This window comes from Canis lupus, chromosome 16 (genome assembly GCF_048164855.1).
Source record: "Canis lupus baileyi chromosome 16, mCanLup2.hap1, whole genome shotgun sequence".
Classification (NCBI taxonomy): domain Eukaryota; kingdom Metazoa; phylum Chordata; class Mammalia; order Carnivora; family Canidae; genus Canis; species Canis lupus.
The window spans coordinates 24,062,628-24,077,082 of record NC_132853.1 but is presented as its reverse complement, the minus strand read 5'-3'; the positions used below and the strand labels follow the sequence as shown (position 1 = coordinate 24,077,082).

General features: G+C 38.8%; 1 protein-coding gene across 15 annotated transcripts in view; it reads right to left on the bottom strand.

Annotated features, from left to right (window-relative positions):
• Window positions 1-14,455, bottom strand: part of ACACA (acetyl-CoA carboxylase alpha) — a 284,702-nt gene that overhangs the window by 154,885 nt on the left and 115,362 nt on the right. For all 15 annotated transcript variants that reach the window (XM_072779608.1, XM_072779607.1, XM_072779609.1 and 12 more), the window contains 8 exons: window positions 12,109-12,279; window positions 10,835-10,996; window positions 10,280-10,443; window positions 6,024-6,174; window positions 4,753-4,856; window positions 2,184-2,265; window positions 1,646-1,791; window positions 715-865 (listed from right to left, as the gene is read on the bottom strand). In XM_072779608.1, coding sequence (XP_072635709.1) covers window positions 715-865; window positions 1,646-1,791; window positions 2,184-2,265; window positions 4,753-4,856; window positions 6,024-6,174; window positions 10,280-10,443; window positions 10,835-10,996; window positions 12,109-12,279 — 1,131 coding nt within the window. The remainder of the gene's footprint in view (window positions 1-714; window positions 866-1,645; window positions 1,792-2,183; window positions 2,266-4,752; window positions 4,857-6,023; window positions 6,175-10,279; window positions 10,444-10,834; window positions 10,997-12,108; window positions 12,280-14,455) is intronic.

Sequence of the window (14,455 nt, the reverse complement as noted above, 5' to 3'; positions counted from 1 at the left end):
AAATCCTTCAGTGACTCCTCACTGCCTCCAGGACAGTTTCAGTATCTTAGTACGTCTTGTGAGGTGCTTCATGATCTGAGGTTCTGATTACTTATTTAGCATCTTTGTTGGCCAATTCCCATTAACTCTTAGTCTGTTCTCAAACAATACGAATATGTGCTTGCAGCTCCTGAAATATACTATACTCTCCTTCTTCTGTGCCTTTGTACACGCTGTTCTTCTCTTTAAACATTCACCCTGCCCTTCTTCCCCCAGGTATATTACTATCTATCTTCCAAAAGTAAGATCAAAGTCCTCTCTCTCTCAAGAGCCCTACCCTACTGTCCACATCCACCAGCTGCACTCCAATCTGAGTTAGGTGGCCCCCTGCACTCTGCACTTAGCTCTCTCAGGAGTCATATTTCATCACTTGTCCACCTATCCTATTTGTTTCCTAAAGGACCATCAGTAAAGAACTTAGCATGATTCCTGGCATGCAGTAAGCGCTGTTGCCAGTATCTGTCTTTGGAGGAAGAGTTACTCACCTGTCAAAGAAAAACTTTAAGCTTTTTGTTTTTAAAACTGTACTCATAAACCAATAAAAGCAATTAATGCTAATGCTCTTCACTTTCTACCTTCTATTTCTTTTCTATTACTCTTCAGTCCTATTCCATCTCAGCAGACACTTTTCCTACTTTCCCTCCCATGCCCCAAGAGCCCCGTCACCACCCTGACCTCAATTTCAGCATAGCACTGGCCAGCAAACACATGGCCTCCATCCTCCACAATGTACTGGATTAACTTCCCAGCAGAAGGTGAGCGTAACACTGAAGGGTCATTTTCCTTCTCAAACACACAGGTCTTATTGCCAATTGTGATACGATATCTAGGAGAGAAGTAGGAATACGTAAGCCAATAAAGTACCTTGGGTTGTAAAATAGAATGGTAAAATGATGTCAATCATAAACAAAACAAAAACACAACACACACTCCCCTTGTCAAAACTGGAAACTTTGTTCTATATACACACAAACACACAGAACACTCACTCCACCTTTGTTGACAATGCAAATAACCAAGACTTCCTTCAGTAAGAGTCGGATTAAATAAATTATAGTACATCTATACAGTGGAATACTGTATGATCATTAAAAAAGAATAGACATCTCTACTTAAAAAAACAAACATGAAAATGATGATGATATAATACCTAACATTACCTGAACCCTTACTATGTCCCAAGCAATGTTCTAAGCACTTTATACGTGTTAATTAGTTTCACTGTCACAATAACACTGAATGGCATAATCTATGTTAAAGAAAAAGTACAGAACAGTATCTAAAGGTTTTTATTTGTGAATGTATTCACAAGAAAAACACAGTATGTACATATCTATAAATAGTATTTATATATAAAACTTCTGTAAAAACAAACTGTTAAGAGTGGTTGCTTAAAAAGAGGGAACTTATTTTTCATTGTGGCAGAGAGACAATGTTTTTAACTGTAAACATTTGTGCTCTTGAGATTTTTAAGTACATGTACTATTCTTATTACTTAAAAAATACCCTTTTAGGGTATTTTATGACCTTAAAACAGCCCAAGAACTAGCGACTGATGAAAGATGGACACAATGACCAGCAAGTGGACCTCACAAAGCTCCCTTACCTATCCACTTCTTCCTTCATGTATGTGGTGTAACTGCTGCCATCATAGGACAGGAGTAACCCTCCATCACTGAGCCGATGCACATCTACTTCTACGCATGAACCATTCATGATCACCACATAGGAGTTGGGGGACTGCCGAGTCACCTGCAGAGAATGAAAACCAGAAGGGACAAGTCAGTGTGTCCCTTCCAGGTGCAGCCCTAGAAAAAGTTTCAGTACCTCAAAGATATAGGTAAGAAAGATCTCTCAAAGAAGGTGCTCTTCGCATCAATGTCTTGTGGGCATGGCTCAGTCCTACTGCAAGCTAACAGAGTGACTTTAAATCTTCTCCCTAGTCTGGTTATTCTTCAATGTGACATAGAAGAACACTAAAACATTTTCACAGAATCGTCAAATACTGCTTCAGGCAATATTAATTTCACTAATACCCTGCCCTGTAGTAAAACAAACATTTCCTTCATCTCTTGACCTGAAGAAAGCATGCTAACAAAGAAAGACAAAAAAGTAAGGTGTAGTCTTCAGTGGGTTCGGCATACCTTAAGTACATATTTGACTCCCCCATAGATAAGTTCAACATCTACTGTATTCAGAAGTGTATGAGCAGGAAGGACTTGACCCCTGAAAGAACAACAATGTGAGTCACATTAACTTCTAGAAAGTTCCAGAAGTTTATAAGGAAATCTCAAAGGTTTTATATAGCTTTATATAGCCATATATATATATATATATATATATATATAGTGCTTCCTGGAATATCAAGACTGGAAATAACCTAAAGGATCATCAGTAAAGAACTGATACATGAATTATGAAAAAGCCCCAGAATGAAATATTATACAGTCATTAAAAAGAAAGGCGAAGATTTTTATGTATGTGTTTTTTACTTATTGATAATCTTTATACCCAACATGACGCTTGAAGTCACAAACGCAAGATCAAGAGTTGCATGCTCTACCAACTGGGCCAGCCAGTCACCCTGAAAGATGAAGGCTTTTATGTACTAATATGAACTACTCTCCAAAATGTACTGTTAAGTGAAAAAAGCAAGCAAAATTGTGAACAGTTTCAGAGTATGCTAGCAACTGTGTTTTTTAAAAACTAAGGAGTGGGAAGAAATAAATATTATGTGTACATGCTTATATAAACTTACAATATGTCTTGATGGGTACTGAAGAAACTGGCAACATGGGTTGACTATAGGAAAAAAAAATTAGGTGGTCAAAAAATAGAGGTAAAAGGAAATTTTTCACTACTGTTCTGGGCCTTGTGAACTTTGAACCATGTGAATATATTACTTGTTATTAGAAATAGATAAAATTAAAACTTGAATACCTGGGTGGCTCAGTGGTTGTGTGTCTGCCTTTGGCTCAGGTCGTGATCCTGGGGTCCTGGGATTGAGTCTAGCATCAGGCTCCCTGTGGGGAGCCTGCTTCTCCCTCTGCCTATGTTTCTGCCTCTCTGCGTGTCTCTCATGAATAAATAAATAAAACCTTTAAAAATTAATTAGTTAATTAAATTAAAACCAAAAAAAAAAGAGAGAAATGCCCCTGTAAAATCAACCCTCAAATACTGCTATCAGCTGGGACTTCATTTGGGGTAGTCAAAGAAAAAAAAAAGACACTAGGCCATGGCTGAATTCAGGTGAAAAGGAAGGACATTGCCAAGGACGGAAACAATATCAAGACAGACTTTTGACAAGAGAAAGAGGGAATGATGAGGCAAGTGAGGCAAGATGTTAAAAACTGGTGAATCTGGGCATAGAATAAATAGAAGTTGTTTGTACTATTCATGCCACTCTTCTTTCTTTCTTTATTTTTTAAGATTTTATTTATTTATTCATGATAGACACAGAGAGAGAGGCAGAGACACAGGCAGAGGGAGAAGCAGGCTCCACGCAGGGAGCCCGAGGTGGAACTCGATCTTGGGACTCCAGGATCATGCCCTGGGCCGAAGGCAGGCACCAAACCGCTGAGCCACCCAGGGATCCCGTCACTCTTCTTTAAATCAAATTATTTCCAAATATAAATTTTATGAATAAATTTAAAAATAACTAACATTTAAAAGATGGAGGGGAAGCTTGCATAGGAGATTACGCATGACACAGTTGTACACTACTAGGGAAGTCATTTAATTAGGTTAGAGACTGCATGTTGAGGGACAGATGTAAATAAAACTGGACTGGTAAAAAGGGGCCAAAGTATACAGGGAGTTGAAAGTCACTCTGGGTGATTAAGACTTAACACACAAGGGTAATGTGAGCTGCTGATGGTTTTAGTGCAGGAAAGCAACACAATGAAAGATATTTATCTTGAACAACTGTAATCTCAGTTCAATTTTTTAAATTTTGTTTCTTCCTTTCAGACACCTTAAAAGAAAGCTGATATAAGTCTAACAGCACAGAAGGAAATAAAGTGCCTGTGATTAAAGTGCTTTAAAATGATTAGCCCCTTGGACCGTTCCTCCAGGGACTCAAAGGCAAGGCTTAGTCTCCTGAACCAGAGTTAGAAATTAGTTTAGCCCCATAAAGTCTGATCCTCTACTTGCAAGACTCATGAGGTCATCTTGAATATCAGCCTCAATTATGAATTTCTGAAAGGTGTTGCAGGTAATATATGAAATATCCAGGGTTTGATGCTAGAGAGAAACACCAGATATTCATCACCAGGGTGGGTTTAGAGAGATTTTATGCTTGTACAGGAGAGAATGCTTACTTTAGCTGCAACTGTTTTTAAAAAACAACCCTTTCTGGGGCACCTGGGTGGCTCAGTCAGTTGAACATCCAACTCTTGGTTTTGGCTCAGGTCATGATCTCAGGGTCATGAGATCGAGCTCCATAGTGGGCTGGCTGTGCTCAGCGGGGAGTCTGCTTAAGATTCTCTCCCTCTCTCTCTGTTCCCCCTGCTTGCTATTTCTCTCTCTAAAATAAATAAGTAAATCTTAAAAACAAAAACAAAAACAAAAAACCTCCCATTATCTTTTCTCTCCCCTGCCTCCACAGTGACTGAATAACAAGTAGCACTCACAAGCTGCCAGGAATAGAGAGAAAAATAAATGGATCTTTGAACCAGTACTACTGGTTAGCTTGCCTAAAGAAACAAAGCTTACCTTTCTAAAGAATGAAGGAAGTTAGAGATGCTATTCCGTAGGCTCACATCTGCCACATGGAGAGCCCCACAAACAACTCCCAACATGGTGTCAGGTCGCTCTGCCTGAAAGAAAAAGAGGACAGATCAAAAGCATGGTCACTTGGCACCATGGCTCCTCAATTTAAATCAGGTCCAAATTTCCTCTGAAGAAACAGCTAGCACTGAGAACCTCCATCCTTACTGCTCAGCTCATAGATAAAAACACATTTACTTTTAGAATTTGAATAGAGGTAAGGGTGCCTGGGTGGTGCAATTGGTTAAAGTGTCCAAATCTCAGTTTCAGCTCAGGTTGTGATCTCAGGGTCACAAGATCAAGCCCTACACTGGGCTCCGTGCTCAGCGTAGAGTCTGCTTGAGATTCTCTCTCCCTCTCTCTGCCTCTCCCACTTGTGTTCTCTCTCTCTCCAATGAATGAATAAATGTTTAAAAGAAAAAAAAAAGAATCTGAATAGAGATGAAAGATACCTTTCTCTCTATTCTCCCTAAGATTTCCACTGAAACAATCAAAGAGGAACTCAAAAACAAGATTTTGTTGTAAGAAATTATCTACTGATAATCTCAAAGAAAAATGGTATATAATCAAACTTTGGACCTCTGGATAATTTAGATGAATCTGATGATTTTTATACAAAATCTTTTAAGAAAAGCCCAGTGATTCAGGAATAAGGGGGAACTACTGATTTAAATGAGACCCCTCTCGGGACGCCTGGGTGGCTCAGCGGTTGAGCATCTGCCTTCAGCTCAGGGCGGGATACCAACATTCCGGATCAAGTCCCGCATCGGGCTTCTTACATGAAGCCTGCTTCTCCCTCTGCCCATATCTCTGCCTCTGTGTGTGTGTGTCTCTCATGAATAAATAAATAAAATCTTTTAAAATAAAACAAAAGATGAAATTAATAAATGAGACCCCTCTCATCAGCACCTGGTAGACAGAGTTGGTAACTCTGAAGCTGACTTAACATCAAATGGGGACAAAAGTATTTCAATCCCTAGATGCCTCTCTTCAAATACACTCCAGAAAGTAATACTAGAACCCATAAAATGACCAGGTAAACACGGGCACAAGAACTCTACGGTACTAAAATTACACAGACTCCTAGGTTTTTCCCAGTAGATCAAGCATCAGTTACAGTAGAATCAAATACATTTTGTCTAGTGACATGGACTGGTCACACCACAAGCCCATAAAAACCCAATCCCAAAGCTGTTTGCAAGTGGGGAGATATGCACCTGTACTTTCTCTGCTATCAGTCTGTCCAGCCAGCCGGTGTCAATTCTATTCAACTGAAAGCTTTCAGTCTCCAACAATTTGATGAGGTATTCAACTGTGGTTCGAAAGTCACCCCGAATAGACAGCTCCTTCAAAGCCACCACCATGTTTCTGGGAGAGGAAGAGAAGCAGATCTGTTTCAGCAGTGAACAGTCTCATGTTTTTCAATCATTTTAAAAACTGTTTTAATCCTTTGGAGTCTTAGGACTGAAGGAAGAGCCAGCTCTCCAAACAAGTGATGGTGCACACACAGGTGTGCTCATCCATGTGCGCTCCAGACAAGAGAATCTGGAGGTCAGTATACTTAGGAGCTCTTACTGATAGTACCATATACGAGCATCAGCAAGTCACAGATATTTCGTTATGTGGAGTCCGGGACAAATTATGCGCGAACCACTCCCAGTTTTCACATACCAGGTTTCCATCATTCCTGGCTAACTAGGATTAGGACGTAATTTTCCCCTCCTTACACTTTATTTTATTAAAGCATATTTTACAAGTAATAAAATATATTTAAGTATACTGTTTGATACATTGTGACAAGTGTTAATGCCTTAATTAGGCTCCCATTCAATGAAGCAACTGGCTTGGTACAGTCAGGTACCCTACACGTGAGAGTATTTTTTTTAAGATGCATTTTAGACATCTTTGGAAGGAACTGCTCATTATTTTTATTATTTCCCAATTAAGTGTAAAATCTAATATTAACAAAATTTCAAATACTATAATTTTTTTCCTGTGTATTTCTGCCCAGTGTCTATCTTGCACAGGGCAGGTCCTTACTTCCACAAATATTTAATTAGACACCTCACAGACTTAAGACACATACTAGACTCATAAGGGAGACATAACAGAGATATAATAACCACTTTCAAAATACACAGCAGAATATCATAAATGTGAGTAGTGATAGAAGCAAAGTGCTGGAGTAGTTTTAGGAAGGTAGGAAATCCACCTCCCGATGGGTTCATGAAGAATGTGGAATCTGACATGGGATAAAGTCTAGGTAGGATTATGACCGTGACAGGAATATCATTCTAATGACACAGGCATTCCCTCAGCCTAGAGCATTATTCTGTTTCCCACCTCCACTCCCCTTTCCATACCCTCCTGGCCTGGCTTATTCATATATGCTTCTCAGCTGCTAGTCTAGATGTCACTTTCTCATGGGAAACCTTCCCTGAGCCTCTCTAGACTGAGTCAGCAGACTCAGCTATGAGTTCCTGTAACACATTTATATAACCCCACTATCACAGACAGCACTTGCTATATGGATTTTCTTCACTTATAGTCCATTAAGACAGACTCTATTTGGTCCTCATTATATTGCCATTACCAACAGATATTTAAAAAAATCTGATGAGTGTAGCAAAAGAAAGAACAGATAGAGGAAACAGTGAGGACAAAGGGAAAGACGGACAAAACCATGGGTTGTGTTCAGGGACATTATGATTGAAGCAGAGGATATGAGGACAGGAACCAGTGGCAGAGCCATTTATGAACAAATATTGACTAAGCACATACTATGTTGGGGGAATACAGCAGCAACAAGGCAGACATGCTCCTGTTCTTGTATTATATCTGGATTATCATCTATGGGAAATAATGTTGAAAATGGGGATTGAGGTTATTCTGGAGGACAAGAATGTGGACACCAAGCTAAAGAACATAGATCTAATGTTATACAGAAAGAAAAAACAAACTGAGTTGAAGAATGAATTTCTGGCATGCTGTCAAGAAGCAAGCTTATTGAGACACCTGGGTGGCTCAGCAGTTGAGTGCATGCCTTCAGCTCAGGTCGTGATCCCAGGGTCCTGGAATCAAGTCCTACATCAGGCTCCCACATTCCTGCTTCTCCCTCTGCCTGTGTCTCTGCCTCTCTCTCTGTGTATCTCATGAATAAATAAATAAAATCTTAAAAAAAAAAAGTAAGCTTATTATGGAGACCATGTATTTTTTTTAAAGATTTTTATTCATGAGAGAGAGAATGCACACTCACCTGTGTGCAAGCATGAGGGGCAGGGAAGATCAGAGGGAGAGAGAGAGTGAAGGGGAAAGAATCTTAAGCAGACTCCCCACTGAGTGCAGTGCCTGATATGGGACTCGATTTCACTACCCTGAGATCATGACCTGAGCAGAAACCAAGTCGGACATTCAACCAACTAAGCCACCCAGGAGCCCGAGACCATATTTTTAATATCCTAAAAGTTAGCCTAGTTAGCTTTACACTATAGAGGAACGTACAGATCAGGTAAGGACGTAAGGAACAAGGCTTCTGAACCAGATTATAGGACATGGCCTATAGAAAATACTCAGTGGTCTCCCTAGTCAGGACTGGACACCTAAATACCAACAGAGGCCCCTCTGGGAATGTAAATGAGTGAGGCGGAATGAGTGGGGACTGGATGAATGAGAGAGTTCATGTTTCCTCTAAAAGCAGCAGCCACACAAAGCTTCAGTTAACTTTTGCCAAGTAGAATACAAAACCAGTATATTGTCATTATCATTCCACTTTTAAGGAAAGCAGAAATCCATATATCTATTTCAGTCTCCCAATTTTTAAAAAATTAACACTCTGCAAGACAATCAAAACACATCTTGGCTGTGACTAGCTGGAAAGCCACAGATTTGCATGCTCTAATGTAAACTTTCTCTTCCTTTGCTTTGGCAAAGCAGGATATGGCTGCAAAAGAAAAGGGCAACTTTATAGCAGATAGTTTTTCTGGTAGCATTGCTTTAATTCTGAAAAACTTTACTTATAGTTTTGAATAAATGGGAAGAATAGTAGAGGACAAAATAGAGAAAAATTAGGAGTTCCATACTACTAAATACATTATTAAAAAACCAACATTATAAATAAATAGCTGTTGAAAACACAGGCTCTGTGTACAGTTCAAAGGTCAAAGAAATGGTTATAAATGCCTGATAAGAGAAAATAAACAATTAAAAAGTAGGAAGTACTAGTTCAATTTTTTTTTTTTTACTAATTCAATTTTTGATAAATATTCTAAAATATCTTTAGTGTAAAATTACCGGGATCCCTGGGTGGCGCAGCGGTTTGGCGCCTGCCTTTGGCCCAGGGCACGATCCTGGAGACCCGGGATCGAATCCCATATCAGGCTCCCGGTGCATGGAGCCTGCTTCTCCCTCTGCCTGTGTCTCTGCCTCTCTCTCTCTCTGTGACTATCATAAGTAAATAAATAAAAAATAAAAAAAATAAATAAAATAAAAAATAAATAAATAAAATTACCTCCTAGAGCCTTACTTTTCGGGCAAACGAAACTGCTTTTAATATTTTATATTTAATTAATAAGATAAATAATAAAATAAAAATTAATGATCAATGCTTATGTTTAATAGAATATTAAGACATGATACAGCAGTTATATGTGTACAAGCTGTGTGTATATTTCATAGCACATTGAAGACTCTTATGTAAACAATGTGGACAGTTCTTATGTAAACAATGTGGACAGTTCCCTTATGTCATGTTTTTTCATGTAACAATCAGTTTAACTTTATTATTTTAAATGGCTGTAGGACATTTACAGCCAAACCTTTATTCTGATGACAAATAGCAGATCTTATGTATGATTTTATATGGTGCCCAGCTCTTCATCAAGAATCTATCTCCTCGATGGGAACTCAAGTGCACATTGACAGTAGGCTCAACAAAGCTGATTGGCCCAAAGGAATAAGGAATGTTCCATACCATATCTGTGTGTGGTTGTCCAAAAGACATTGGATGAAGATTCACCAAATGAGCTCCATATATTTTAACCTATGTATTTGTCACAACTTTCAAAAATCTACAATTAATGTGGATAAGAACTAGCCACTGATTGTCAAATAAAGGATATAAAACTGCAAAAAAAAAAAAAAAAAAAAAAAAAAAAAGAATCTATCTCCTCCCCAAAACAGTACTGTTTCTATGGAAAAATGTGATTTCTTTAAAGCAATCCATTTTATACATTTATCAAAAATACTTGGAAGTAAAAATACTTGAAAAGATTCAGAACAAACAAAAAATCATCTGCCAAACACTGCATAATTTAACACAACATGAATGCAAGTACAATTGAAGATATATTTCTTCCAAAACATTGTCCCTATCAGTACTTTTGTAGCAGAGAAATGATTCCCATTCTCAAGCTCATGCTTTCACTGAAGAGTAACACAAAATTTTTTTAATGCAATCAAATGTTATTATACTCACGAAATTGCTTCCTCTCTGTTTTCTCCCCAGGAGAAGCAATGACCAAACTGAGAATCAGCAAATTCATGAAGGCCCCCTGCAGCAGCAACACTGAAATAACCCCAAACATTCTTATTGCTACGGAAATTCAGTTCCTGAACTGTTCCTGAGCTGGGCTTAAAACCCTGTTGGGAAAGAAAAAAAAAAGAAAAAAACCTGTTAGAGAATAAAGAATATGAGAAACCATAATTATATTTCCTAGGAAGAGAACATTTATATATCCATTGTTTAGGCTGTGTATTTATCACATATGAAAGCAGAAATGATGCACAAAAATCAGAAAGGCTCAAGAGCCAACATTCAGTGCTACAGATTCAATGAGGACTCTATAATGACTAAAGTTGAATTAAATGGCCAACAGAGCAATGATCACTTTTTGTCTGCTCTGAGGAGACTTCTATAAATTTCCCTCTCCAGAAGAAGTCCCAAGATATTTCAGAAGTAGGCCTTCAGATACCATGTTAATATTAAAGTTCACAAGAAAAAAAAAAGTGTAAACCTTTTGTGATGGGTTACCTCATCTGGATTTTCACTAGTGATCCGAGCGGCAATAACATGGCCCCTTGGGCAAGGAACGTGAGCAGAATTTTCAAAATCAATGGGAGCATCACCCCAGGGAGATACCCCATACATCATACGAATATCCTTGATTCTGTACAGAGGGATCCCCATGGCAATCTAAAAGGAAAAACATCACTTATTTTTCATGGGTACCTTCCTTAAAATGTGGAGGCTATCAAATTACCTACAAGACTTTTCATTTTAGTAGCACCACCTAAAACATTCTATTTCTACTATAGCCTATATTCTACAATAATTGAGTAAGTAACCCTAAGTTATAGTTCTATTGACATTTCTCCATTAAGGGAGCAGAATTAAAATATATAAGGGAGGAGTCAGTGTAAATGGCTATTCAAGAAGAAGTCCAGACAGCTAAAAAGTCCTATGACTTAATTAGAGAGAGGAACCTCTATTATTTCATAATTATTCCCACAAACCATGAAGAAAGTAAATAAATTTTTTGTATTCAATGGAACCCAGAAAGAGCTCCCAATGTGGGCAAAGAACATGTTAGATACAAATAATATCAAACCTCATTATTAGCCATCACTGCCTCCCATAACATTTGTTTCCTGGGTGAAATGGAGAAAATAAGATTGATAACTAGCACTTTAAACATTACAACAATAAACATGTGCTGCCACAGTCTTGCCAGGAAAAACTTTGACCACCATTCTGATGTGGAATTGCTTCAATTCAGGACACAAGTAAAAAGGAGTAGACGACAGTTACAAAGTTGTGAGGTATTTTACAAATGAATTATTGTTTTTTTAAAGATTTATTCATGAAAGACACAGAGAGAAAGGCAGAGACATAGACAGAGGAAGAAGCAGGCTCCTCGCAGGGAGCTTAATGTGGGCCTTGATCCCTGGACCTGGGATCATGCCTGGAGCCAAAGGCAGATGCTCAACCACTGAGCTACCCAGGCGTCCCTACAATTGAATTAGTTGAATAACGTGTATTATTTTAAAATTTTCTTTCTAAGATATGATAGTTGCTATCATACGTGTCTGGTTAAAAAAATATGATAGTATTACTAGATTTGTACCACATCAGGAAAAGCAACCTACACATCATGACCCATACAGCACGAGATGAACATTAGATGAGACTCAGATAGGAGGAGGAGTTTTCTCTTATCAGATACTGGTTAAACCCGTTTCTCAGGCATCTCAGGACATTTGGAACTTCTGCAGGCAACTCTCTTAGCCAAGATCAGGGTAACTCACCTGGAGTTGTGCTGCAGGGAGGTTGACATCAGCCACCATCTCTGTACAAGGGTGTTCCACCTGTAGCCGAGGGTTCAGTTCCAGAAAGTAGAAGCTTCCATCCTGGCTGTAGAGGTATTCCACAGTCCCAGCACTCACATAACCAACCATTTTGGCAAGTTTCACAGCACACTCGAAGAAAGATAAATCAACATAAGTATCCCACCCTGACCAGCTGATGGACCACTATAGTTTCTCCCTCTCTCCCAACACAAGTATCCACCATTTATAAGAGCCACTGAAGGCTTTTAGACACCTGAGAGTAAATTTCACCTTCCCTGATTATTACACAAGGCCCCTAAGACATGGACAGCCAACTCAATCCAGATCTAGGGGAAAACTGTTTCTCACTTGGGATCACAAGCAACCTTACCCTCTCAGGTATAAGTGTATGCAGGCAAAAAAACACGCTGTGGCAGACTACTCAGCATGCCCCAGTTTTAGTATTCCTAGTAATCTTCATAGAAACATGGCTATCCAACTATAGACTAGATTTTCTAACCTCTCATATAGCTAGTGACTCAGTTTTGACATATGTAATGTCAGCATTACTGAATAATATGCATAAGCCCTGAATCAGGTTTTGGAAAGGAAACTACTTATCCTCTATTCCTAGATTTTCCCCTTCTGTGCCCTGCAACACAGTCACAATAGTTCAAACCAGTTTCTACCATGCAGATGAGAACATACTAGAATGGTAGAACAAAACAGAAAGAACCTGAATTGCCAGATGGCCTCAAAAAGCAGAACTGTCCTATCAACCCTGGAGAGCTAACCTCAGATTATCATGGGAAGGAAAGATAAACTTCTATCTCATCTGAGGTCATTTTATTTTTTGGATCGCTTTATTAAACCGCTTACCCTGTATATTCATTAATACAGAAATTATAAAATTCAAGTAGGATGCTATTATTTTAAAAACTTAAAAATGGGATGCTAGCTTAGCAACAGTGTAGTGAGTAGCAAGGAAACAAATACTTCAAACTGAAAAGGTTGTAACCTCATTGTTTGGCATAACAAATCATTTAGGGGCACCTGGGTGGCTTAGTTGGTTAAGTGTCTGCCTTTGGCTCATGTCATGATCCCAGAGTCCTGAGATCAAGCCCCTCATCGGGCTTCCTACTCAGTGGGGAGTTTGCTTCTCCTTCTCCCTCTGCCCCTCCCCCTGCTCATGCTCTCTCTCTCTCCCTCACTCATCTTCTCTCTCTCTCAAATAAATAAATAAAATCGTTAAAACACACACACACACACACACACACACACACACATATTTGGTAAACTGTCTTCCACAATAACTTGGAAGGCAGATGATACACCAAGTAAGCCCTAAGAAAAAGTTAGAAAAAGTAAGAACGTGAAAAAAAAACTGCTTTTATACCCCAAAACCAGATTAGATTCTTACTCTGAAGCAACTCAGTATCAAAGATCCACGAATAGAAGAAAGCCTATTGTATTTAGAAATCTTGGAGTATGATTACTCCTACCTGAAGCAGACTAGAAGCAAACAGTCTAGAAGCTTAATTAAGTTTTGAAGGAATTGTATTTCTAAATATACCACAAACCTGGCCTTTGAAAAGCCTGTGATTGATAACTAGAGTAATATATGTGGTCCCATTCTTGCACCAGCTCTGCCAAAGAAGACATAGTCTCCAAGGCCCAATCACAAAGAAAATTCAATGAGGAAGAACTTCACAGGGAACAAAGCCAGGTACTTCAGGGATGGTGGGCAAGGGATTAAGGGATTACTGCCAGAGAGCAGAATCAGAGGCAGTCAGAGGGCAAACTGAAATGATCACACTTCCTGCCTAGAAGGATCTGGTAACTGCTACAGACCAATTATCATCACTTATTTTTTCATTCTTCTTTTTTTCCAAATGGGAGTTATCGTGTTCGTATTCCACCACTGTATATTGGGTATATGATGGAGGGAGGATTGACCAGGGGTAGATACCTTGTATTTTAGGCCACTGGCTCATGGAAAGCCACATGAACATTTAATGCAAAGAACTGTATGTTATCTAAAGATCCTGGAGTCTGAGCTGACTGTAGTAATTGGATGGGACTTTGGGCTGTCTCCTTTGGGGAAAGACTAAGTATATTAGTGAAAAAGTAAGAGTAAGAAAAAGGGTATGAAAGGATTATGGGTAGCTAGAGGAGCAGATTGAGGCAGATTATTAAATGCCCTCCAATGATTTTTCTGTGTGTCATTCATCTAGTAATAGCATTTCCTGAATTTCAGCTGAGTATATGGCCACCCAGTTAGTGACTATAATTCCTAACATCCCTTATAACTAGGTGTGATTGTGTA